General features: G+C 42.6%; 1 protein-coding gene across 4 annotated transcripts in view; it reads left to right on the forward strand.

The window, feature by feature from the left end:
- Window positions 1–23,585, forward strand: part of LOC121711397 (kinase D-interacting substrate of 220 kDa B-like) — a 40,339-nt gene continuing 16,754 nt past the window's right edge. For all 4 annotated transcript variants that reach the window (XM_042094982.1, XM_042094983.1, XM_042094984.1 and 1 more), the window contains exons 1-18: window positions 1–195; window positions 2,544–2,699; window positions 3,258–3,356; window positions 3,935–4,033; window positions 4,652–4,750; window positions 5,569–5,670; window positions 5,854–5,952; window positions 6,115–6,312; window positions 6,624–6,722; window positions 7,057–7,155; window positions 7,499–7,597; window positions 7,911–8,088; window positions 8,490–8,654; window positions 8,991–9,170; window positions 16,023–16,188; window positions 16,379–16,530; window positions 22,471–22,760; window positions 23,243–23,383. In XM_042094982.1, coding sequence (XP_041950916.1) covers window positions 2,568–2,699; window positions 3,258–3,356; window positions 3,935–4,033; window positions 4,652–4,750; window positions 5,569–5,670; window positions 5,854–5,952; window positions 6,115–6,312; window positions 6,624–6,722; window positions 7,057–7,155; window positions 7,499–7,597; window positions 7,911–8,088; window positions 8,490–8,654; window positions 8,991–9,170; window positions 16,023–16,188; window positions 16,379–16,530; window positions 22,471–22,760; window positions 23,243–23,383 — 2,397 coding nt within the window. In that variant the 5' untranslated portion in view covers window positions 1–195; window positions 2,544–2,567. The remainder of the gene's footprint in view (window positions 196–2,543; window positions 2,700–3,257; window positions 3,357–3,934; window positions 4,034–4,651; window positions 4,751–5,568; window positions 5,671–5,853; window positions 5,953–6,114; window positions 6,313–6,623; window positions 6,723–7,056; window positions 7,156–7,498; window positions 7,598–7,910; window positions 8,089–8,489; window positions 8,655–8,990; window positions 9,171–16,022; window positions 16,189–16,378; window positions 16,531–22,470; window positions 22,761–23,242; window positions 23,384–23,585) is intronic.

Here is a 23,585-nt window from a genome sequence, read left to right on the forward strand (position 1 = left end):
AGTAGCCCAATGAGCGCAACGGCAGCAGGCTGGAAAGAAGAGGCTCTGCAACAGTCTGTGGCGCTATTCTGTCTCCCAAGATGGCTGATGCCGAGGATGGGAAGTGAAAATAGGCTATCTATTTGAGCTCACGAAAAAGACTCTAGGGCGGGAATCGTCGATTTAAGGAAACAGTGTATTTTCTCTTCAGTCAAGGTAAACATCCCGTGTTGTTTCGAGATGAAATTCAGGAGACGGGTGTGTAGCGATGTCAGTGCTAGCTTGATTGACAGTTTGTTGGCTCCGCTCTGGTTCATGCAAATCTAATGTCAGCTAAGTTAGCTAGCTAGCTAGCACACAAGTGCGGCTGGCTATCAGCCATCATAGCAAGAGAGATCGAGACATTTAAATTACTTATAAATATTCCACTGTCCTGTTTTAACTATAATGTGATGGTAATTACTGTATCGTGCGGAGAATACTATCTGCACACGATATCATGCACGTTAACGTATCCCTTGAGTAACGTGATTATAAGGGATTCCGTCGGGATCCAGACACCCTTATCACGTTAACATAGGGTCTACTTACAAGGTAGTCTGTATGGTCACAACATTATTTGGACTCAGATAATGTTATGCTTTCCCGAAGACACACACTCAAATTGGTAAGGTCGTTAAAAGGGTCATCATGGAAGATATTTGCCCGCTTCATGCGCGTCCCCGTCGGAATGTCTGAGCGAGTCTCCCATTACCACTGAAATAGGATGTGTGGACTTGTTATCAAAACAGTCATAAAAATTAAATGACACATCCTGTAGTTGTTGTTTGTGCAACCCTATAAATCATCTGAATTCTGACGAGTTGAGGCTGATCTCCAGACCATAATGTTAAAATCATTTTACAATTAAGTTCAATATAGGCTACACATCGGTGAAATACGTTGTAGGCTAAACTAAATGACAGGGAATAGGACGTGTACTAGGCCTATACCGTCATTTCGTTTATGTTGCATACTGCTACAGACTGGTATGGAGGTGGGATATGATGTAAGAACAGCCGAATCAAGTTCAATCAAGTGATTTGGTGCGACTGACTGGCTGCTGACCGAGTTATGTTGTGTAACATAAACTGTTGTGAATCAGTCAATGTAGTTATGGCAGTAGGCTAGGGTTTTAGCCAAAACTGACATTAATAGATATAATAGTCAAACATTTAAGCATTTATTCGAGATATTTTTTTTTCTTTTTCATTTTATTGCATACATTAATGTTTGCTTCTATAATTGATTATTTTTCAATAATATTTCTGTGCCAGTGGACCAAGATTGTTGACCCTCTTGAACACAGTCTACCATTATCATCTGTAATGCCTGTATCTGATAAACAAGCTTGACAGTGCACCATTCCTGGTCTGGTAGGAGAGGGTTTGGCTAGACAGTGAGACACACATATCCGTCCACCCTCACACAGACACATCTTTTTCTGCTCTATCTGAGCATGTGCCAGAGAGACTAGGCGTTAGCCACAATGCATAAACCCTACAGGCATACCATAGCTTGTCTACCTTACATTTTCAACTGTAATAGACACGTAGGCCTGTTCACCTACTTAGATCTTAAGGACACACAGATTCTGCGTTCATTCTTGAAGCAGATGTGAACATACGTTTGGATGTATATTTTGTGTGTGTCTATGTGTGTGTCTGAGAAGGTGTTTGCTTAGATGCAAGGCTGCCATCTTTTCTTTGTTGTTGTCTGTGTTCAGTGATTCGTGGTGAGCTCTGTTTTTCGTGTGAGTGTTGCATGCTATTTAAATGGCGTTATTAGACCCAAATCACAAATGGATTGACAAGTGGCATAAGCATTATTCAAGCAGTCCGAACAGAGAGGGAGAGGAGAGTTCTAATTCTGACAGTGAGAACACCTGCTCCCATGGTCCTTATCAGTCTGCATTTCACTGGTGACATTTGAAGGGCGGGACCCCCCCCCCTCTCTCCCTCTCTGTCTTTCTTTCTCTCTCTTCCTCTCTCATCCTCTTCCCATCTGCATCTCACTCTGGTCTATCTATTTTGTCTGACAGCTGGCACGCATCTGAATGCCAAGTTTCCATCCTGACATTTAAAAACAAAGAAATAGCAAACTGACTGGAACTCCGTCTATACCCACTGGCTGTATGTGAACTCTGTGTGTGTGTGTGTGTGTGTGTGTATGTACTGTAAGCTCTTATCTGAGACCAGCCTGTCTCACAGTCTGTATGACTGTACTGCTGACAGGGGCTCTACTGAAAACCCCAGGGATTCTTCTCTCCAATGATTCCCAATCTGTTTCATTTTGAAATAGTTCCCCCCTTAAACCTCTTTTAGATAAAGCTAAAGGAAAAGGTTGTGTTTTTTTAAGTGAATGATTTGAATATTTGTATAGGCTACAACCATTGAAATATGGTGTTGCATTATTAAGCGAGCTTGGTGAAATCCTGGAACTTTGTCCTCCCCTTGTTGCCGTGGTAGCATTGTGTGATATCTCTGTTGCTTTGGTGACTGATGTGGAGCTGGTCTTCCCCTCAGTTGCACAGGTGTTGAACCGTCACCATGGACACCACCACGTCCATCAAGATGACCACCATGGCCATCCAGAACCTCTTCAGCTATGTGGAAGAGGAGAATCTGGCTGCGCTGAAGGCACACCTGGACAAGTTCAAGGAGGTGGACGGCCGCAGTGATGTAAGCATTTGCACACACACACACACACACACGAAGAGCAGTATGAAGAGTATAAGCCCACAGAGAAAATTAAGAGAAAAAAATAAATTAAGATTAAATGATTTGTAAATCAAATGTAATTGATTGGTAATTACATTGAAAAAAATTACATTGACATTGAATTGATGCCTGGACACGTATCCATGGCCAAGCAAACTTGCTTGTTTTAAAAGAACACAGACACATTTTGTCTGCTGTCACATTTACAGATACATATTTACTAATGTTAATGTATACATTATTACAAGGAGGCTTATTGATTTGCAGTTGGATTGGGCTCACAGGGTCTCAGGCATGTTCCCCATGCACACACCTCATCTCTTTTTTCTCCAAACAACATGGCTTTGTAAGCTTGGCCTTGAAGCCTCATTCATGTTGCCAAATGCATCTACACAAGCATATGAAATAGCTCCAAATCAACAACATGCGTATGCAAGTGCAAAGTGCAAGAGAGTATGAATGATATGCTCTTTCTTTCTTTCTTTCTTTCTTTCTCTCTCTCTCTCTCTCTCTCCACAGAATGGACAGACTCCTCTGATGCTGGCGGCGGAGCAGGGAAGTCTGGAGATTATCCAGGAGCTCATCAGGAGGGGAGCCAATGTTAACCTGGACGATGTGGTCAGTCCACACACACTCTCTTCCGCACACACACACATACACACACAGATACACACTCACTGTACATACACTCACCCTCACATGCACATAGCCACATAATGAGACACTCTCTCTGGAAGTAAACACATTCCTCCCCATCCTCTTTGTTTCACACATACACACACACACACTCCCATACACACACTCACACATGTACACACTCACTAAAGCCAGTTGACTGACATACTGGCTGTCTCTTCTACCCAGCATCCTCAGGCTAGTTCCACAGGTCTCCTTAGCAACACTGCTCTTTTATGTGCCAGTTTCCATGGTGACCAGGACTTCATATTCCCCTGCCTCCCCTACCCACTTATCTCTTTCCCTGCCCCATCCCCCTCTCCCTCTCTCCCTCCCTCCCTGCCTCCCTCCCTCCCTCCCTCCCTTTTTTATCCCTCTCTCACCTTCCCTGGAGACCTCCCTCTACCTCTCACACACACATACTCATTATTTCTGTCTTTCTGTGTTGTTGTATCTGACCCCCCGTTTCTCTCTCTCTCTCTCTCTCTCTCTCTCTCTCTCTCTCCTTGTTCCTTGTGCAGGACTGCTGGTCTGCTCTGATCTGTGCAGCAAAAGAGGGCCATGTGGATGTGGTCAAGGAGCTGCTGGAGAGCAGTGCTTACATTGAGCACAGGGACATGGTAAAGACGCACACACACACACACACACACACACACACACAAACAAATAATAATGTCGTCATATTTGCAAGTATGCAGCTCAAACTGCCCAACAAAAGTAGAAGTGTCTTTTGTCTATATATGTGAGAAAATAAGATGTACAAATCATAAAAAACAAGGCACACACCAACAATTAAGATGGACAAACATAAATAAAGTTTAAATCAAAATAGTATTGAATAAAATTTAAATGCATTGATATAAACGATATACACAATATGTGGCATTTAGTACCCATTATATACATGCATACATTTCTCTTATACATTCATATGCTTTTTAACTATATCTCATTTATTTATCATGGCACTTACTTCATGTGAGATAAACTTGACATTGAAATGAAGTACTAATGGAGATCTTAATCCAGATAACCTTTGAAATGTGATGCTTCATTTAAAGTGAAGTGTATGATGGCATGTTTTTGCAGAATAGCAGTACTGCTGGCTTATTAGCGGTCTCTTCAGTTACAGAACGCGGCCACTGTGTACAGTTGAAACATTGGACAGACAGTCATTGTTGACATGTATCTGTGTGTGTGTGTGTGTGTGTGTGTGTGTGTGTGTGTGTGTGCTCCAGGGAGGTTGGACTGCGCTCATGTGGGCAGCCTATAAAGGTCGTGTGGAGGTCACTCAAGTTCTCCTGGAGAATGAAGCCAATCCCAACACCACTGGACATGTAAGAAGCATATGCATAAACAATACATAAACACAAACAAATGAACAAACAAGCAAATAACAGAGTTGTTCATACTGTCATGTATTAGAAAAACAAGGAAAGTTGCCATGGTCATGTATAATGGACCTTATGCACGGAAGGCTGTTTGTGCTGCTCATTAATTTCCGGTGGAGTTTTAAAGGGCCGTTCACACCATAATACTAACTGATAACTATAACCATAACGATAAAAGCGTCCGCGCAAACTAACGATAAGCAACATCTCTCCTTGTGTCAATTAATGTAATGACTAAAATGTCATGGGTTCTGATTGGCTGTTAGCTTTTTATCGTTCTCAAAATCGCTGAAAGTGATCCCCAACAATATCATTCTTCATGTCGTTATCGTTATAGTTTATGTGTGAACGTCGTCATTCATATTACGAGAATGATGTTTTTTATAGTTAACGTTATAGTTATCATTCTTGGTGTGAATGAACCCTAACTGTGTTGTAACAGCATCTTCTGTTATATTCTGATTTATATTCACTCTGACACTGAATATCTTGTTTGCCCAATAATAACAATTTTAAATCCTTCTACGTCATAACGTGTTGATTCACTAGGTACAACACCCAACCGGGTCCGTGTAGACACTAATTACATTAGCAATAGCGGTGGATACAACACACCTGGCTACACCAGAAACAAATTACCTGCCTAAAGAGCCTTGAATGCATAAGGTCCATCACACTCAAATAGGGTCCTCCCTGAAACCATTCATTCTTGTATTCAAGTTCCTAATGTTCCTTCACGTTCTGTCTCTCTTGTTCTGTTACAGCAATACAGCGTTTACCCCATCATCTGGGCGGCGGGGAGGGGCCACTCTGAGATTGTTCACCTGTTGCTGAAGCACGGGGCAAAGGTCAACTGCTCAGACAAGGTGAGTGTGTAGCCCCCTGCATCAGAGAACCTTTACATCTGAGGCTTGAGATTTTGAACCAGGGACCGTTCGGACATTTCATTCCAGACTAACTCGGCTTGGTGAAATTGAAGCCGTTAGTTGTGGTCTAGTTTGGGCTGCTCTGATGGGCTGTGATATTGACTCTCTGTGTCTCTCATTCAGTATGGTACCACTCCACTGATTTGGGCCTCCAGAAAGGGACACTACGACTGCGTCATGCACCTGTTGGAGAACGGGGCTGATGTTGACCAAGAGGGGGCGGTATGTATCATATATGAGTATGAGTATGAGTATGATGAGTACATATGAGTAATGGAATCTAAATAGTCATCTAGGTTTGCAAAAGGCCTAATTCAAAAATGAAATGGCGTCAGTACTTTTTTTTTTTTTTTTAATACTCACTGAATCGTCCCTGTCCTGTAGAACTCCATGACGGCTCTGATCGTGGCAGTGAAGGGGGGCTACACAGAGGTGGTGAAGGAGCTTCTCAAGAGGAACCCAAATGTCAACATGACTGACAAGGACGGCAACACGGCCCTCATGATCGCTGCTAAGGAGGGCTACACCGAGATCGTCCAGGACCTGCTGGACGCTGGCACCTATGTGAACATACCAGATCGGGTGAGCAATCCATGCTCAAGACACACAGAACAAGATTCTTAATCTCTAAGAAATTATACTCTGTCATAATCTGAGATTATACATAATACAAGAATGCATGATACATATATTGCATATTCATACTCATTTAGAAATATTTCCACAATACCTCCTCATTATCATCACTTATTCACCTGGTGCATTATGTTTCTCCGTATGCCCAGGAGTGATACCTATTTGATGATAGCTATGTGTGTAGTTTTCATGTAATCATTATATTGTGTGTGTGTGTGTGTGTGTGTATGTGTGTGCGTGTGTGTGTGTTTTCTCAGAGTGGTGATACAGTGCTGATCGGAGCGGTGAGAGGAGGTCATGTGGAGATTGTGCGAGCGCTGCTGCACAAATACGCTGACATTGACATCAGGGGCCAGGTAACACACACTTACACACACACACTTCACACATCCCCTAGCCCAGTTACACACACACACACACACACACACACACACACACACACACACACCCTAGCCCAGTTGCACAATCACTCACTCTCACACACACACACACACACACACACACACACACACACACACACACACACACACACCATAATCCAGCTACACACTCGCTCACTCACACCACACATACACACAAACATGCACAAACAAGCCACACATGCCTGCATACCTCTCACCCCTACACCTTGGACATGACTCAGTGTCTGGCGTCTGCTCTGACCGCTCACTCTGTCTGCTCTCCTCTCAGGACAACAAGACTGCCCTCTACTGGGCGGTGGAGAAGGGGAACGCCACCATGGTGCGGGACATCCTTCAGTGCAATCCCGACACAGAGACCACCACTAAGGTACAGTACAGCGCTGGCTCATCAGGGTCCTCCGCTTCATGGGTGACGGGGTGGTCTGACACTTCAGACAACACAGTCATAATAGACATGAAAACATTAAATAGACACAAGCCGTAAAGCCATAACATATTGTAGAGAATACATTACAAGATAACATTGTAGCTTGAGACAAGAGTAGTCTCGGAAAAATAAACTAAAGCTAAATAATATTTTTTTTGTTTCCCGACAACATTTCCTGAGCATTTTAAAGCTTAATCTGAGTTTGCATTTGTGAGCTTTTAGTGTAGGGTTTCATACCTGTGTGTGTGTGTGTGTGTGTGTGTGTGTGTTTGTGTGTGTGCAGGATGGAGAGACGCCTCTTATAAAAGCTACTAAGATGAGAAACATTGACATTGTGGAACTGCTGCTGGACAAGGGGGCCAAAGTGTCTGCTGTGGACAAGGTGAGGCTTCACCATCAGTTCAGTGTTTACGTGTCTGTATATTACATCAGATGTGTATAGTGTATTTGTTGTCTTCTCTATCATTAGTGATGTTTGTGTATTGTATTGATGTGCCACATTGATCTTCTTCTCATCCATGGAACTCAAAGACACCCGCAGAAGATAACCTGACGAAAGCCAAAACCATAAACATGTATTATAATTAGTAATAATTATAAATAATGAGTTCCCATGGTTGTCGACCTCTAGTCTTCTCCGACGCACCTGTGGTCAATAGGTGTCCAAAAGTCTTTTGTTTTTTTTTTCCCTCCAGAAAGGGGACACGCCCCTCCACATTGCCATTCGCGGGCGCAGCCGGCGCCTGGCGGAACTCCTCCTGAGGAACCCTAAAGATGGCCGCCTGCTGTACAGGCCCAACAAGGCCGGGGAGACGCCCTACAACATCGACTGCAGCCACCAGAAGAGCATCCTCACCCAGATCTTTGGCGCTCGTAAGTCTCCTCTGGGTCTTCACACAAACAAGCACTGCGTGCATTCAGTAATAATGTAGTGGAGTGGAGCTCTGTAAATTATTTTTTTAATTAAGACAGGGAAGTTGCTTTTCTTTGAGTAGATCAGACCTATTGATGTTTTACCCTAAATGCATAGAAACAGAAAAAAAACACTACTGTGAACACAATTAAATCGATTAATTAAAACTAAACTGATTAATTGGTTTCTATCATTTTTTTTAAGGAACTGAGAAAATAATCTGCTGTAATCGACTATGAAAATAATCCTTAGTATCTATCCTTTTGTGAAGATGATGGCAAGATGGCACATTAAAGAGATATCTTTACCTCTCTAGCTTCTTCTCTCTCTCACCCTCTCTCTGCATCCCTCTCTCCCCCAGGCCATCTCTCCCCCACCGAGTCGGACGGGGACATGTTGGGCTATGACCTGTACAGCAGCGCCCTGGCCGACATCCTGAGCGAGCCCACCATGCAGCCGCCCATCTGCGTGGGCCTCTACGCCCAGTGGGGCAGCGGCAAGTCCTTCCTGCTCAAGAAACTGGAGGGTGAGAGTCCAGATGCACGCGGGTGTTGAGTGCTCTTCTAGAAGGTTCTGTAGGACGGTCTGCTGACGGCACTGTATTGAAATTAACATCCATCTTTTCATGTTTGACCACTGTATTGAAATGAACATCTCTGTTGTCTTTTTCTCTTCAATGGTGAATGATCTGTACTGTCAGCATTTTTTAACTATTGCTCCTTTTTTTTAATTTATTTTTTATTTACTATAATTCCTTGCTTTTGTAAAGCATGAATAATTAATTACCCTTGTGTATGGAACGGGCTTTATAGATAAACATGCGTCTCCTCCATCCTCCTCCTACCATCCTTCCCTCCTGCAGATGAGATGAAGACATTTGCTGGCCAGCAGGTGGAGCCGTTGTTCCAGTTCTCCTGGCTGGTGGTGGTTTTGTCTGTGCTGTTCTGCGGCTCCGTGGCTCTGGTCATGGGCTTCACCGTTGACCCCAAGCTGGCCGTGGCCGTGTCCCTTAGCCTGCTGGCGTTGCTCTACGTCTTCTTCGGTGAGCCACCCCTAACAGCACGTCCTAACGGCACGCGACTCGAGCGCCTGATTGTCGTGTTGAATCCTGATTGAATGCTCCATACTGAATTTGTTAAATAGGTCGTTCTATAGCATCACGTTATAGCAGAGCAACATGAGTGACAGAAAGGAAAATAGAAAACAGGGCATCCGGCAAAAGGTTCTGCTCAAAACATCAGATCGCATCATGCTGCCCAGTAAAGTTTCTCTCGCATTCAGTTAGGATATTAGAATTGAAAACAAAGTAATCAAACTGATGCTGCCGCTGACACTCGCTCACGTTCCATGCAATTAGGACCCGGTGTACGTACCCACTGACAAAGCAATTATTTGAGTTATTTAAGTTATGTCCCATTTGAGGCATGCCGTTGGCCTGGAACTTATCAGTATGCTAACTCAGATCCAGTCAGACGGTGTTGGTATGCTCATTCCAGCACACTTTTACGATACACTGAAATGGCAGCCAGCTGGTCACTGAAATGTCGGTGGCCATTGCACCACTGTGAGAATCCAAGGTGCATGTAACTGGCCGCAGATGAAGATGTGCTTACTGTTAGTACTTATTGTTCTACATCTTTCTTCTGAGAGAGGATTTTTAATAGTGGGCACATGCATTGGTGCTTATATGTACCTGACGTCAATACAAGTCTGATATCATTAAGCCTAGGTCAGAACACAGCTATAGTTAGATGCATGACCTTTATTTATTAACTCACCCTTCCAGCTATAATTTGAATCCAGAGCTGGGGGGTATTCCAGAAAGCAGGTTTACTGGCTTACAGTAACTGGGTATGTTGTTAACCCAGAGTTAGCAGTAAATCTGGGATTTCAGTTCCAGAACGCTCAAATATGATCAGGCTATGTAAGTAACTAGGGTAACATAGGCTCTGAACTTAACTGGGTATGTAGACCCAGAGTAAACGGTAAATCTGGGATTTCAGTTCCAGAAAGCTCAAAAATGATCAGGCTATGTAAGTAACTAGGGTAACATAGGCTCTGAACTTAACCTGGTAGGGGGTAGGTTTTGTTCAGGTTATGTTCAATTATGTTCAGTTATTTCAGTGCATGTTCAACCAGACCGCTATTATTATACTTGTCACACAATGGCGTTTCATTTTGACAAAGGTCCGATTGACAAAGAAGCACAAAATCATGTAATATTCATCCGTGCAATTCACCGTGAGAGGGCGATAAGACCACGACATCACATGATAGCCGATCCATTCTTTTCCAAACGAGTTTTTCAAGAGCGCTAGAGTTTTTCAGCTGAATCCTAAATACAGGGTTCCCGCGGATCCTTAAAAAGTCTTAAATACAACTTTTGGTTTTTAAGGATTAAAAAAGTCTTAAATTGTCGGGGATGTCTTGAATTTTCGAAATGGAGGTATTAAATTTGCGTATGGGACCGCCAGCGAGTGAGCGAGCGCAAGAGAGCGAGTGAAATGTCTCCATCCATCCGAACGCAATTGTATAAGTGACTATATAAGGCTACGGGAGGAAGTGTAGTGGTTGCAGAGTGAAGATGTTTTTCACGGGTGTGGTTAAAGGTGTGAAAACGGTAATAATATGTACAAATATGCCTGAAATTTTCGTGGTGTAGCCGAGGGATACGCAGGTAGCCTACGTGAGCGGGAGAAAGTTGATAAGCCAGTTAGCGATAGGGTGGCCATACGTTCGAATTTAGGCCGGACATAATATGGATTTTAAAAGCCCTGTCCGGCGTCCGGCGCAGCCTCAAGCCGGAAGCTCATTTGTCCTCCTTTTTGGAGTTGCGCTGGGCATCTAGAATCTTTGCTCGGATGCAGCATGGTTTCACAAACTATTGACGCGAAGACTGCTGGTCAAATTATGTGCAGTGCTTCTGTCACTCGTCTGAGAATTTGCTGCGCAGTTTATGAAGGAACCACGGACTGACTTGCATTTTCGCAATCAGAAGGAAATATGTTAAGTTGATCTGTTTGCATCTTTCCAGCGTGTGTTGCTGGCCTAGCCTAGGGAAGAAAACATCTGTCTAATTTATAATACCTGTAATATCTGTCAGCAGCTTGCTTGCCAGCCTTTCCCAGTAGGCCTACTTCGCAAAAGTTGTGAAATATAACCGCATATTTTTTTGATTGTCGGCGACTGGCTACATAAAAAAAAAACGTGCTTTCATAATACGTGTGTGCTTGAGATGAAACCAGCAGTTTTCAGCAGGATCCGAGGAAGACCGGTCTCTTAATTAATTTAAAACAAAACAATGGTTTTACAATGTTTCAGTCAAGCTTTGGTTTGTTTAGATACAAGGATTAACTTTAATTTGCTGTGCTGTATATGGGACATATGATGCATATGGGAATAGATGCACATAGTAAATTATATAAAGTATGCCTATTAAAATATTTAAATAGCTTAGTCTAACTTTGAAAAAAAATATTGAAGGGAATCCAGTCAAGTGCACATGTCTTTGGCAAGTAATATAGGCTACTACAGATACAGGTGAAGAACAGTCAGTCTCAGCCAGTAAGCACAACCAGATGCATGCATGTACAGCCAGCTTCAAAAGCAAGCAGCCCAGACCCTAAAATTTGGGCATTTATAGCTGTGAAGGTAATTCACACAATAATTTTTCTTTAGCCAAAATATATTTCGTAACTTCTGTAGACATCCAAAATTGGGTGGGGGTTAAAATTAGTAGAAAAAAAAACTGTTGCAAAACAAAAATGTAAGTTGTCGTATGTATCTTTTTGCCGTGGTATAGTCTTAATTTTTCAATTAAGATGTCTTGAAAAGGTCTTAAAAAAATTGCACTTGGAAAATGTGCAGATACCTTGTAAATATAGGCTAGCCTACTTGAAAAGCATTCTCCATCCCTACATTACGCATGGTGGATTAGAATAGAATAAAATAAATCTTTAATGTAGGCTAGCTAGCCTACACCATAGTGGACATTTGTGTTTGGCTCACCAGACAGATGGACAAACAACATCTCAGACACATTGAAGATATAATTAAAACAAGTACAGTACAAAAAAATGAAAACATAGAAAATTAATAAATAAGTTTAAATATAGACTATAACTAACAGCTCAGCCGGGTATGCGTGTTGCCACTAAGTTTGGTTAAGAATGCTGATGGCATTTGGGATAAAATAGTTTTTTAATAGGCTACACACGCTCTCCGACTGGGATTTTTTGTAGTGGTGGAGACGCAGAGCATATCGGCAGCTGTCGGTCGGTGCGTAAAGTTTGCCTTGCGCTAAAGCAGTTTCTGCGCAACTTCATTCGTTTTCCTGGACACAAACCCACAAGGATCATTAAAGTGTAGTGTCACCAACTGGCAGGTCAGCATCACTTATTAAGTTTTCCAAATTTACACCGACGATAGGCTGTTTTAGCTGGTGAGCTTCAATTAACGGGCTTTGGCTTTTTCAGAATGTCCTTAGGGTCGAATGGATAGGTCATATAGGCCACTTCTATTTTTGGATGCTCTCTTAATGGTGTTGGTGTTTAAAACACATTTTTATTTTAATAATTGCCAGATGATATGTGATGATGCTTCACATCTTATCACAAACGTGGAGGCGAAATGGCAGGGCCCAGTAGGCCTACACGATGCCAGGAATGATGTACCGGGAATCTAATTTGAGCGACACATTTCAACAGGGTGCGTTAGGGCAGGCCTCACCTTACTAGAATATTATCAGATCCACTACAGACTAATTAATGTGTAGGCTGTAACTTAATGTTATATGTACAATTTACATGGGAACTTGATGGGTATGCTACTGGGGGATAGAGGATAGGCTACCCATGCCTTCCAACATTCATCACCCTTCCGATGCTGGAGCGCAAAGGTTTAACTTGGCCCACAGCTGCAGAACCGCGTTAAAATAGAAAATTACATTTGGCATTCTCAAAGAGTCTATGGCCCACTCAATCTGTGACAAGGTAGGCTAGTTTAAAAATGCATCTAGTGTTTCCCACAGAATTTGTGGCGGCAGCTGACTTGGACAATGGGGGGGCGGGGGGTTAAGATCGTCTTGGTCTAATTGAGTGCCTGTCACTTTATGACGTTTGAGGGAATCCTTGCAATTGTAACACTGTTGAAAGGCTGCTGATGTGTGTATGCAATTCATAACGTTTTCTACATAGTTAAAATAAAGGTTCGTACTTCTCCTTGTGACAAGCATTTCTGAATTTTGGAAAACACTTTTCCATTTACATCGGGATTTTGCCAACATTCAGTGTCAGAGTCAATAAAATGAGCCCTTCAACGAAATTGACAAGCAGCAGTAAGTAGGCTAAGCATGCTAAATTCGACATCCAAACAGTATTCTAACGTTAGCTTTGAGATACTGCTTGATTTCATAACTTAACTTAGTTTAGTCTCTTCAATGTAGCCTACTATGTTGTGATAAGACCTTATCAGAGTTCACTTCAATGCAGCAGTTTTGAACAAATTTGTCACGATGCTAAGCGGATTTAATAGCAATTTAGCCAGACGTCTTCTATGCAATGCTTCTATGTGGCAACAACAATCGTGAATATTTTGTTAAATACACATGCAGAGGAGTGGCAGCAGGCTACGAGAGAGAGCGGGGCGGGGCAAGGAAAGACTGCGTGCGTAAAAAGCGCAGCTCAATGCCAATGCAAGGATTTGACCTTATATTTAAATTAAATTAAATTAAATTAAACATATTATATTGATCTGTGGCGGCCGAATTTTATTTCGTGGCGCCCCGCCAAAGATTAGTCAATGTATGGGAAACACTGGCATCATTCAAAGCAGTCAATACAATACATAATGTCCACTGAATTATTTAATTGTGCTTTTGACATTAAATAGGCTATCCTAAACGTACGCATTTTCACGGTCAGTTAGGCTATTCTCTGCCAAGCAAGGTCTCGTTCCTTGGCAGACGCTCAAGTATTGCTCTTTTTTTGTTATTACAGTTCTCTCCTCCTCGTAAGCCTCGAGGAGAACTTGCTACTCCGCCTCTGAAAAATACGGTGCTCTTCGTTTCGCCGGTTTCACTCATGGTTTCGACTCTCAATAGATGATGCCTTTATAAGTTCGCCGTGACACAGCTCTAGGTTATCTAACACAGGGTTGATTGAACTAACTGGTAACCGGTGTTTTGGAACTGACAGCTCGGGTTTAGTCGCCACAGGTTCAGACAACCCAGAGGTTAAGTTTTATCTCAGTGTTTGTTAAACCTCCTTTCTGGAATACCCCCCTGATAACTTTATTATCTGAAAGTACAAAGAACGACATTGATGGCTAAGTTCATATGTTATTGCAGAGGCTATTTGAACCACTAAAGCAGGGGTCTCAAACACCCGGCCCGCGTCCTGCCCAATTCCGGCACGCGACGTATGACAAAATAATAATGTAATCCGGCCCTTGAGGCTATTAATTGCGACAAACAACGATACTGATTAAAATAGACGATAGATCCAGGTACGGTGACAAATCTCATTTGTAGGCCTACTCTGCTCCACTATATGCAAGACATCCAGAGCTTGATTCAAACCCAAAATCGCTGCGCAAAGTTTTCAGGAAATACTTGTATTACACGCGAGAAACACAAAGACGTGCATTTGTAATGACGCGGAAGCGATGCAGGCCATAGTGTTGCAGAAATTAAGCAGAAACAGGCCTACACCAAATGTTGAAAAACGTTCACGTGTGATGAAGTCTTAGGTAAGCTATGTTATTCACCTATTCTAATTCTGAAGGAGAATATCCTTTTGGAGATTATGATCGATCGTCTATGACAGTGATAGTCACGGTGCGTCTGTGAATGGAGGTGCGTGTATACAACGGTGTCCACTAAGCATACCATGCTTGTTTCGACCCTCTGCCCAACATAGCTTGGAGGTTGCAGTGGTAATCGTGATGAGTGTCCGTAATGGATGTGGTACAGACAGCAGGGCTAGTAGAAATAGGGCTCTAAAGAACTACAAAGTCACCCGCAATATGATGCGAACTTCTGGGTACTGCAGATTACCCGCGATAGGAACTGTTTGACAATACTTTATTGTAGGCCTATATTGTAGTAATTACTAAACCACAACATCTTAGGTGTTGGTATACATCTTAGGTGTTTTCCTGTTAATTTGCTATGTGGGTAATATGAAAAAAGGAAAGTAAACCTGCTTAAATATGTTCATCCAGTATTTACTGAAAGGTGCATAATTTGAGGTGCTTGCCATCCAGTGACAAATTAGATGGGTAAATTTACCCCCTTCATAAACTTTTGTTTTACTAAAGATTTTTACATTTACAGTAGGACTTTATCTCTGACTACTTTCAAGCCATGGCCTTTTGAAATTGTTATATAAAAATCCAATGGTGTTGCTTTCTTAACCCTGATGCCTAGTTTGCCAGGTTTAAAAAAGTTATGAGAGGAAATATTTTTATTTGGTGTGAAACACACACACATACCTGTTTTTATGTTTTTCATTTATTTTATAATTTGTATTAATATTTATTTTATTATTATTTTATTTATAAGCTAAGGTTGCTAGCACAGGTGTCTAAAACTAGATAAAAACACTTGCACTTTCTGTTTGCAGTTTTGTGTGGTATTTGAAAAAAAGAACATTGCATTTTCAGAAATAGCCGGCCCTCCAATCAGACGTTGGCAGAATTGGCCCCCAGCTCATTTGAGTTTGAGACCCCTGCACTAAAGAGTAGTGTTGTGTAAGATGAACCGTTGAATAGCTCCAATGAATGAAATATACTTATGAATGAAATATACTTTTTGGATTGTTTAGTTGTATTAGGTGTGTTGTGGGAGGAAACAGCTTTGTGTGTTTGAAGTCTCATTACTGTCCCCTGTCTGCAGTGGTGGTGTACTTCGGCAGCCGCAGGGAAGGCGAGAACTGGGCCTGGGCCTGGGTGATAAGCACACGTCTGGCTCGCCACATCGGATACCTGGAGCTCATCCTCAAGCTCATGTTCGTCAACCCCCCAGAGCTACCTGAGCAGACCACTCGAGCGCTACCTGTCAGGTATATATATATATAAATACACACACAGGTGGAAATACACTCCAAGAGGTACAAGCAACATACACACACACAGATGTAACACACACACAGTACAGTACTGCTGGTCAACGTGATGGTCAGCTCACCTGTCACCTGTATGTAAAATGTCTTCTCAAAATCTGAGAATGTTGTGTCTGTGTTGTTTTCTCAGGTTCCTGTTTACAGACTACAACCGTCTGTCGAGTGTGGGTGGTGAGACGTCAATGGCGGAGATGATCGCCACGCTGTCGGACGCATGCGAGAGGGAGTTTGGCTTCTTGGCCACTAGACTCTTCCGTGTCTTCAAGACTGAGGACTCTCAAGGTAAGAGTCTCTGCCTCTTGGGATGTCCAGTTGAATGGAGCATGCCTTGCAGTTGAGTATGCAGTGTGTAAGCAGGGATGCAAACAGCGCGCCTTTTGGCGGATGCCGCCTTTTTCACAGCTGTCTGGGGGACTTGTGTGAATCGTGCAGATCCGACGAGTTTTTCTTTGGGGGGGGGGGGGGGGTTGAAGTGTCTGATTATAATTTCATCAAAGTTAATTCTGTATTAAAATGATTACATAAACACATAGCCTACCGTTACAGGTTACAGTCTATGAAACATAGGAAGTGTAAGACAACACTAAATCAAAAAGCTGCGCACGTAAAAATCCCATTTGCTGCGCACCATTATCCTACTGCTACAAGGCTGCACTTCACTGCACTCACTGCAAGGATTTAACGTTACATCTATCAGTCCGGGATCCAGTAATTTTGTGTCGCGCCTGGTCTTTTTTGCAGGAAAAGTAAGGTTAACCATATTTGATGTCTTCTAATCACATAATTTCTACCACTTGCATTGTGTAATGTTTAGGTTGTCCTAATGTGTCATTACAGTCTTTACAATAACTATGCCAGGTTAGTGCTAGTTATACAACAATTGGGTTCTATGGAACTATTTATTTGTTTCTGATTGGCCGAGAGACGTTCCATGAGTTGGAATATCCCTGGACATTTCAACTCAGACTTTGCACAGCTAATAATAAATCACTCCGCGATACAATGCGAAGATTTGACACAATGTTCTCATCCCAGCTCTCCACGATTTCAAGCAATGGGTTACTCCTTAGCAAACCATAACGAAACAGTGCTTCACCACATCTGTGGATTAAGCCACACAGTCAACTCAATGTAAGTAAGATAAACGAGGATGCTAATTGTTCTTAGCATTGCCAGCATTGTGTATAATATGATTGTCACTTGGAGGAGACTAACGTTAGCATAATTAGCTAACCACTGCTAACGTGCTAGCATCGTCAACGTCAGGCTGTGCACAGTAATATAACATTTATTCACCATAAATTAATAAAGTTGAGTGGTTCTGCAATGTAGACAATGTTTCCGTTTTTTTGCAGTACCATGTCCCTTACATGACATGGCCCATTGTCCTTGCATGCATTCAGCAAACCTAGATATGAATGTGATTTCAGCCCGACTTTCAACATTTCTTTCAAAAAGACATGTAAACCACCAAGACTCGTAACGAGGGATCTGGAATGTTCGTTACACTAGCGCTACATTTTACATGACTAGCAAAAATACAGTTGGATTTTTTTTTAACCTTGTTTGTTGCGTCAGTCAGTTTAGTTCAGTTCCGGACAGACTAGCAGTATTTTGTCCTGTAATATTTTAGTAGCAGCCTAACGTTATATCCAACTCTACCCCCTTTCCAACGTGTAGCCTAATGGTAACGTACTTGTTTAGGCTAGCCGCTTGTTGACGTCTAGTAGCCTAATGAGCCGCTGTTCTAGGCTTTTTCGTAAATGCAACCCGAAGTGACGAACTGACTTATTTTCAATGACACCTACCAAATAAGGGCGAGAAACTGATGTGTGGGCTTATCCTAACAGACAGACCGCACTACTGTTGATACATTTTAACTGTACATTTTCGTGCAGAATAACGTTATTTTGGGGCGCATTGAGAAAGGGTTCAAAGTGAAGTGAAGACTATTTTGCACTCTGTTATGATACTGTCAGGTCTAGGGTAACACTATGGCTAATATATGCAACTTTTCATTTACAGAATGAGAGAATTTGATGAGAGTGAGGCACTAACAGTTAAGAAAGTGGATGAGGGTTGTAAAACAAATTGGAACTGGTCTTGGTTACAGGTTGAAACGGAGATTGATGTCAAGACAGCCAAACACAAATTCAAAATGTCAGACTTTTTCAAAAAAATTGAAAAAAAGGGACATGCCAAATGTACTTTCTGCATGAAAGAGATTAATTATGCTAACAAGGGAGTGCATGCTCTGTTGAATCACTGCCAGAGTGCTATACACACAGAGAGAGTGCTACCATCATATCTACCCAGTGTGGCCCAGCTCCTCTGTCAAGACAAGCCAGCTACCAGCCAAAGTCAGGCCCCAGCAGACAGAATAAGGGAAGGAACTGGGACAGTGTATTTTCATATAAAGAACATTTTTGTGTGAATAGGGTGAGCCCTGGATGGCAGAGGTGCAGTGGCGATTCTAGACATTTTTAACAAGGGTGGCACTGGTGAGGCACTGATTAATTCAAGACATTTTTGTGGCGATTCTAGACATTTTTAACAAGGGTGGCACTGGTGAGGCACTAATTAATTCAAGGGTGGCATGAGGCAAAACAACCAGGTAAACATAAACAGGCTCAAGATGTGAAATTAGCACAAATACATTAGGGAAACCAGACACAAACACCATACTCATAAATTGAAAGAAAAAAAAAAACACAAATACCTTACTCTCACATAAAATGTCTTTGTATTTGAATAAAATAATACAAACATATTAAAGTTAATTATCTAAGTTGTCTGTCCCTGGGCTATGCTGTGCTAAAACAAATTCCATCATGGGGACATTAAAATATAATCCTTTTTATTCTATTCTATTAAAGGATACAAGGATACAAGGAAGTTTATTGTCACATGCATATAGTTACTGGAAGTAAGAAATGCAGTGAAATTATGTCTGGTGTCAGCCTATTTGTGCATTAATGGGGGGGGGGGTAAAAAGTGCAGTAGAAGAGGGGTTTAGTAGATTAAGTGGCAAGGGCTGCATAAAAAAGGTGGGGGAGGATTGGGATTGGGTGGGGGGCACCAACAAGGAGCACCCAAGAGCAACAGGGGCAAGGAAAAACTCCCTTACCAAGGAAGAAACCTTGGGCAGATCCACGGCTCAAGGGGCTAACCCAACTGCCAGGGGTCTTGGTGTGTGTGTTGGGGGGATGACAGGGGAGATGGGATAGTGTGCTGTGTATGTGGGGAGAGGGCAGTGTGCAATATGTGTGTTGGAGAAGCTTCCTCATGAGACAATGTGCTGTGTATTGGGGGGGGGGGGGGGGGGGGGGCAGTGTGCTGTAAGTATGTTGGGGATGTGTGTTGGAGAAGCTTCCTGATGAAATAATGTGCTGTGTATGTAGGGGGGGGGGGGGGGGGGGGCAGGGACTTACTATTGCAAGCAGAGTACTGTATGTAATGTATGTGAGTGATGACAGTGAAGATGTGTGTGTGGGCGGGAGGGGAGTGGAGCAGTGACTGTGTGTGTGTGTGTAGTGTGTGTGTGGGTAGGTGGGGGCAGTGTGCTGTAAGTATGTAGAGGATGTGTGTTGGAGAAGATCCTGAAGACAATGTGCTGTGTATGTGGGGGGTGGGGGGGGGCAGTGTGCAGCAAGTATGTAGAGGAGGCTTACTGTAGCAAGCAGTGTGCTGTATGTATGTGAAGTGATGACAGTGATGATGTAAGTGTGAAGTTAAATGAAGATATACAAATATACTCATCCAATACATTTTCCCCCCACAATAACTTCTATCTATGTGCATCTATTTTTGTAGCTGTTAAAATAATTTGACCTGCTTTTTTGTCTATTTGTTTAAGTTCTCAAGAAACTTGAGGGTGGTATGAAGGAGTGTATTGTGTATGTGAGCAATTTCATCTTCCTAAATCTCAATATTATGATCACAACAAGTGTGGGCAAATTATTAATTACATTTTCACGTGGGGTAACTTGTTGCAGGGCAACCACATAACCGGTTCCATGTCTTCGGATTGGATGATTAATGATCAGTAAAGTTCTCAAGAAACTTGAAGTTGGTATGAAGGAGTGTATTGTGTATGTGAGCAAACATTGTTAACGTTGCACATGGGGCAACTTGTTGCAGGGCAACCACATAACTGGTTCCATGTGTTCGAATTGGATGACATGACTAAAGTTCTCAAGAAACTTGAGGTTGGGATGAGTGTGTGAGCAACCTACATGTTACTTACAGTATCTGCCTGAATCTCAATATTCTGATCACAACAACTGTGGGCAAATTACAAGTCAGCACCAGTGCTGCATTCATTGTTTTTCACTTTTATAATCACATCACCAAAAGTAGGTTATTGGTTTTACCAAAAGTATTTGGCAGTATTTTTAAACTACAAACCTATAAAGTATTTTGATACAAAATACGATGCCATTTTTTTCCAACTAAATAAAATACAAATTTGTATTTTAAATACATCAGACATGCCTATCCCTGGCTGTTGGCTGCAGTAACTCAAGCTAGGTAGTACTTATTGTTTTGTGTTTATGTTAGTTTTGATCCAATTTGACAGCTTTGCTATGTTGCCCACCCAAAATTTCTACCAGCCCACCCAAATATAGTAGCCTAGCCTAGGTTAGAACCAGCCGTGCCCTGCATGGAGACATATTTTACGATAATAATGGAGAAAATGTTAGCAAAACTTTAGGTTTTTGTTAACGGAATCTCCCTCCCTCATTCATCTATTTGCGCAACAGCCCACATTCTGCGTTCAATCCAGAGAGACAAGTGAAATAAATGGGGTTTTTTTTCGGACATCGCCATAGGCACGATATTTAGGCTACCTCTGTTAGGCCTACAAAAAGTTGCAAATTAAGGAGTATTTCTTGATCGGGGAAACCTTTCGGTCCGCGGTTCTATAATATCATTCAATTGTGCCGCAAAGTGCCCACAGAAGTGGGGCGTAATTTAAATTCATTGCTCCGTAGACCAGCAATCTACTTGTCGAGGAGGCTCATAATTTGAGAAACGCTGCAGATCATAGACAGAGAAAGCTCTGGGAACAGAACGCAGGCATATGATTTTGTTGTCACGCGCTACTATGGAAAATGAACTTTAGAAAGACTGGCTCGGCCAATAAAAAAAAAGGAAAAAGTATGCCAGATGGCCAGTCCAGCCCTGCGTTCAGGAATTATTTAATTATTATAAGCAAAAGTGGAACATGCACAATGTTTCATTTATCCCTCCTGATCGGGACGAATAAAACAGGTATTGGGGACGAAATAAGCATACAGTTTAGCCTAAGCTATGTAAACTTCCAATAATTTCAATATTTTACAACAAATGCTTGACTGGTTGAATGGTCATACATGTCATCAGAATATCGCTACCTGTAGCCTAGATGCGACGAGTGTTTAGTGAGTAGGCCTAAGCTTGATGAACCATAAATGAAAAGTTTTCTTAACATTACATTAGGACATTATTACCATTAAACACTTTTACAAAAGTATAGGCCTAGCCTACAGTTAACACTTAATGACCTATCAAATGTCGGCGACTTAAGTGTGTGATTAGATAAATAGGCACTGGCAGATGCAATAGGTAAATAGATATCTTTGCGTGTTAGCACAAGCAGTAGCCTGTAGGCCAATAAAGGCAAGCGTGTTTGCCACTTACATTTCTGACGTCTGATACTTCAAACTGCTGCAAGTGCATCAAGAAAGGTCCTGCCTTAGACCATGTTAATGGTCAATTGTAGACTAAGATTTGGGGGTGGCCAATCGAATCTCAAGGGTGGCCTGTGCCACCCGGAGCCACCCCTCTGACTCCGCCCCTGCAAAGGTGGTGGCAAAATGTAATTATATGATATTTCCTGTGGGGGCGTGGGCTTCGATAATCTCACTCCTTTTTCACCATACCTCTGTTTGCATCCCTGGTAAGGAAAATGTCTTTTCTTTGTCTCATGAGAAATAATCATCTCTCTCTCTCTCTCTTTCTGTCTCCATGTCTGTTTGTTTAAGAGCTTGGCAAAACATGTATTACCATACATGCCACCACAAGTTAATGGAGTGTTCAGGGTTTGATGTCTGATGTGGTTCTAGCCTGTGAGAGTGTCACTAATAAGGAATGTTTTGAATTGACTTGATGTGTTAAAGGGTTGTCTTTCTTTTTCTTTTTCTTTTCTGTCCCTTCCCTCACACCATCCCACCTCACCAGGGAAGAAGCGTTGGAAGAAGACCTGCTGCATCCCGTCCTTCCTCATCTTCCTCTTTATCCTGGGCTGCCTGATCACGGGCATGACACTGCTGGCCGTCTTCCAGGTGGACAAGCAGCAGACGACGGTCAATGCCGTGCTGGTTTCCATGGCCAGCGTGGTAGGCCTGGCGCTGCTGGTCAACTGCCGCACCTGGTGGCAGGTGGCCGACTCGGTGCTCAACTCGCAGCGCAAACGCCTGCACAGCGCCGCCAACCGCATGCACAAACTCAAGAGTGAGGGCTTCATGAAGGTGAGGACTCTTGGTCTCTCACACACACCCACACCCACACATACATACATACACACACACACACACACACACACACATACATACACACACACCCACAAACACACACACACACATACATACATACCCACACACACATACATACATACCCACACACACACCCACACACACACACACACACCCACACATACATACATACACACACACACACACACACACACACACACACACACACACACACACACACACATGCACACACACACACACACATGCTTATACACAGGCATGCACCCAGAAACATACACACACACACCACCAATAACCACATGCACAGCCTCAAGAGTGAGGGCTTCATGAAGGGCAGGCGTGCATGTGTCGGTGTCACACACACACACACACACACACGCCTGTCCAATGTTGAAGAAACACACACAGCTAGATAAACAAACCTTCCTTTAAGCCATTACCACACTCGTGTCCTTTAGGTGTTGAAAAATGAAGTGGAGCTCATGGCGAAGATGGCCAAGACCATCGACAGCTTCACCCAGAACCAGACGCGCCTGGTGGTCATCATCGACGGGCTGGACTCCTGCGAGCAGGACAAAGTTCTACAGATGCTGGACACGGTGAGCACCAGCATAACAGCTAGCACCCAAGGGCTCTTGACTTCAGAATGTTTGCATAGCCAAATCTGCCAAACTTATTACATTTTATTAGAAGACATAAAATTATGATTTTTTTTTTTTTTTAAATAATATGTGGTTACACTTTACTTGAAGGTATCTACATAAGAGCAGTGTTGGGAACGTTACTTTAAAAAAGTAATTA

This window comes from Alosa sapidissima, chromosome 6, assembly GCF_018492685.1.
Source record: "Alosa sapidissima isolate fAloSap1 chromosome 6, fAloSap1.pri, whole genome shotgun sequence".
Taxonomy (NCBI): domain Eukaryota; kingdom Metazoa; phylum Chordata; class Actinopteri; order Clupeiformes; family Clupeidae; genus Alosa; species Alosa sapidissima.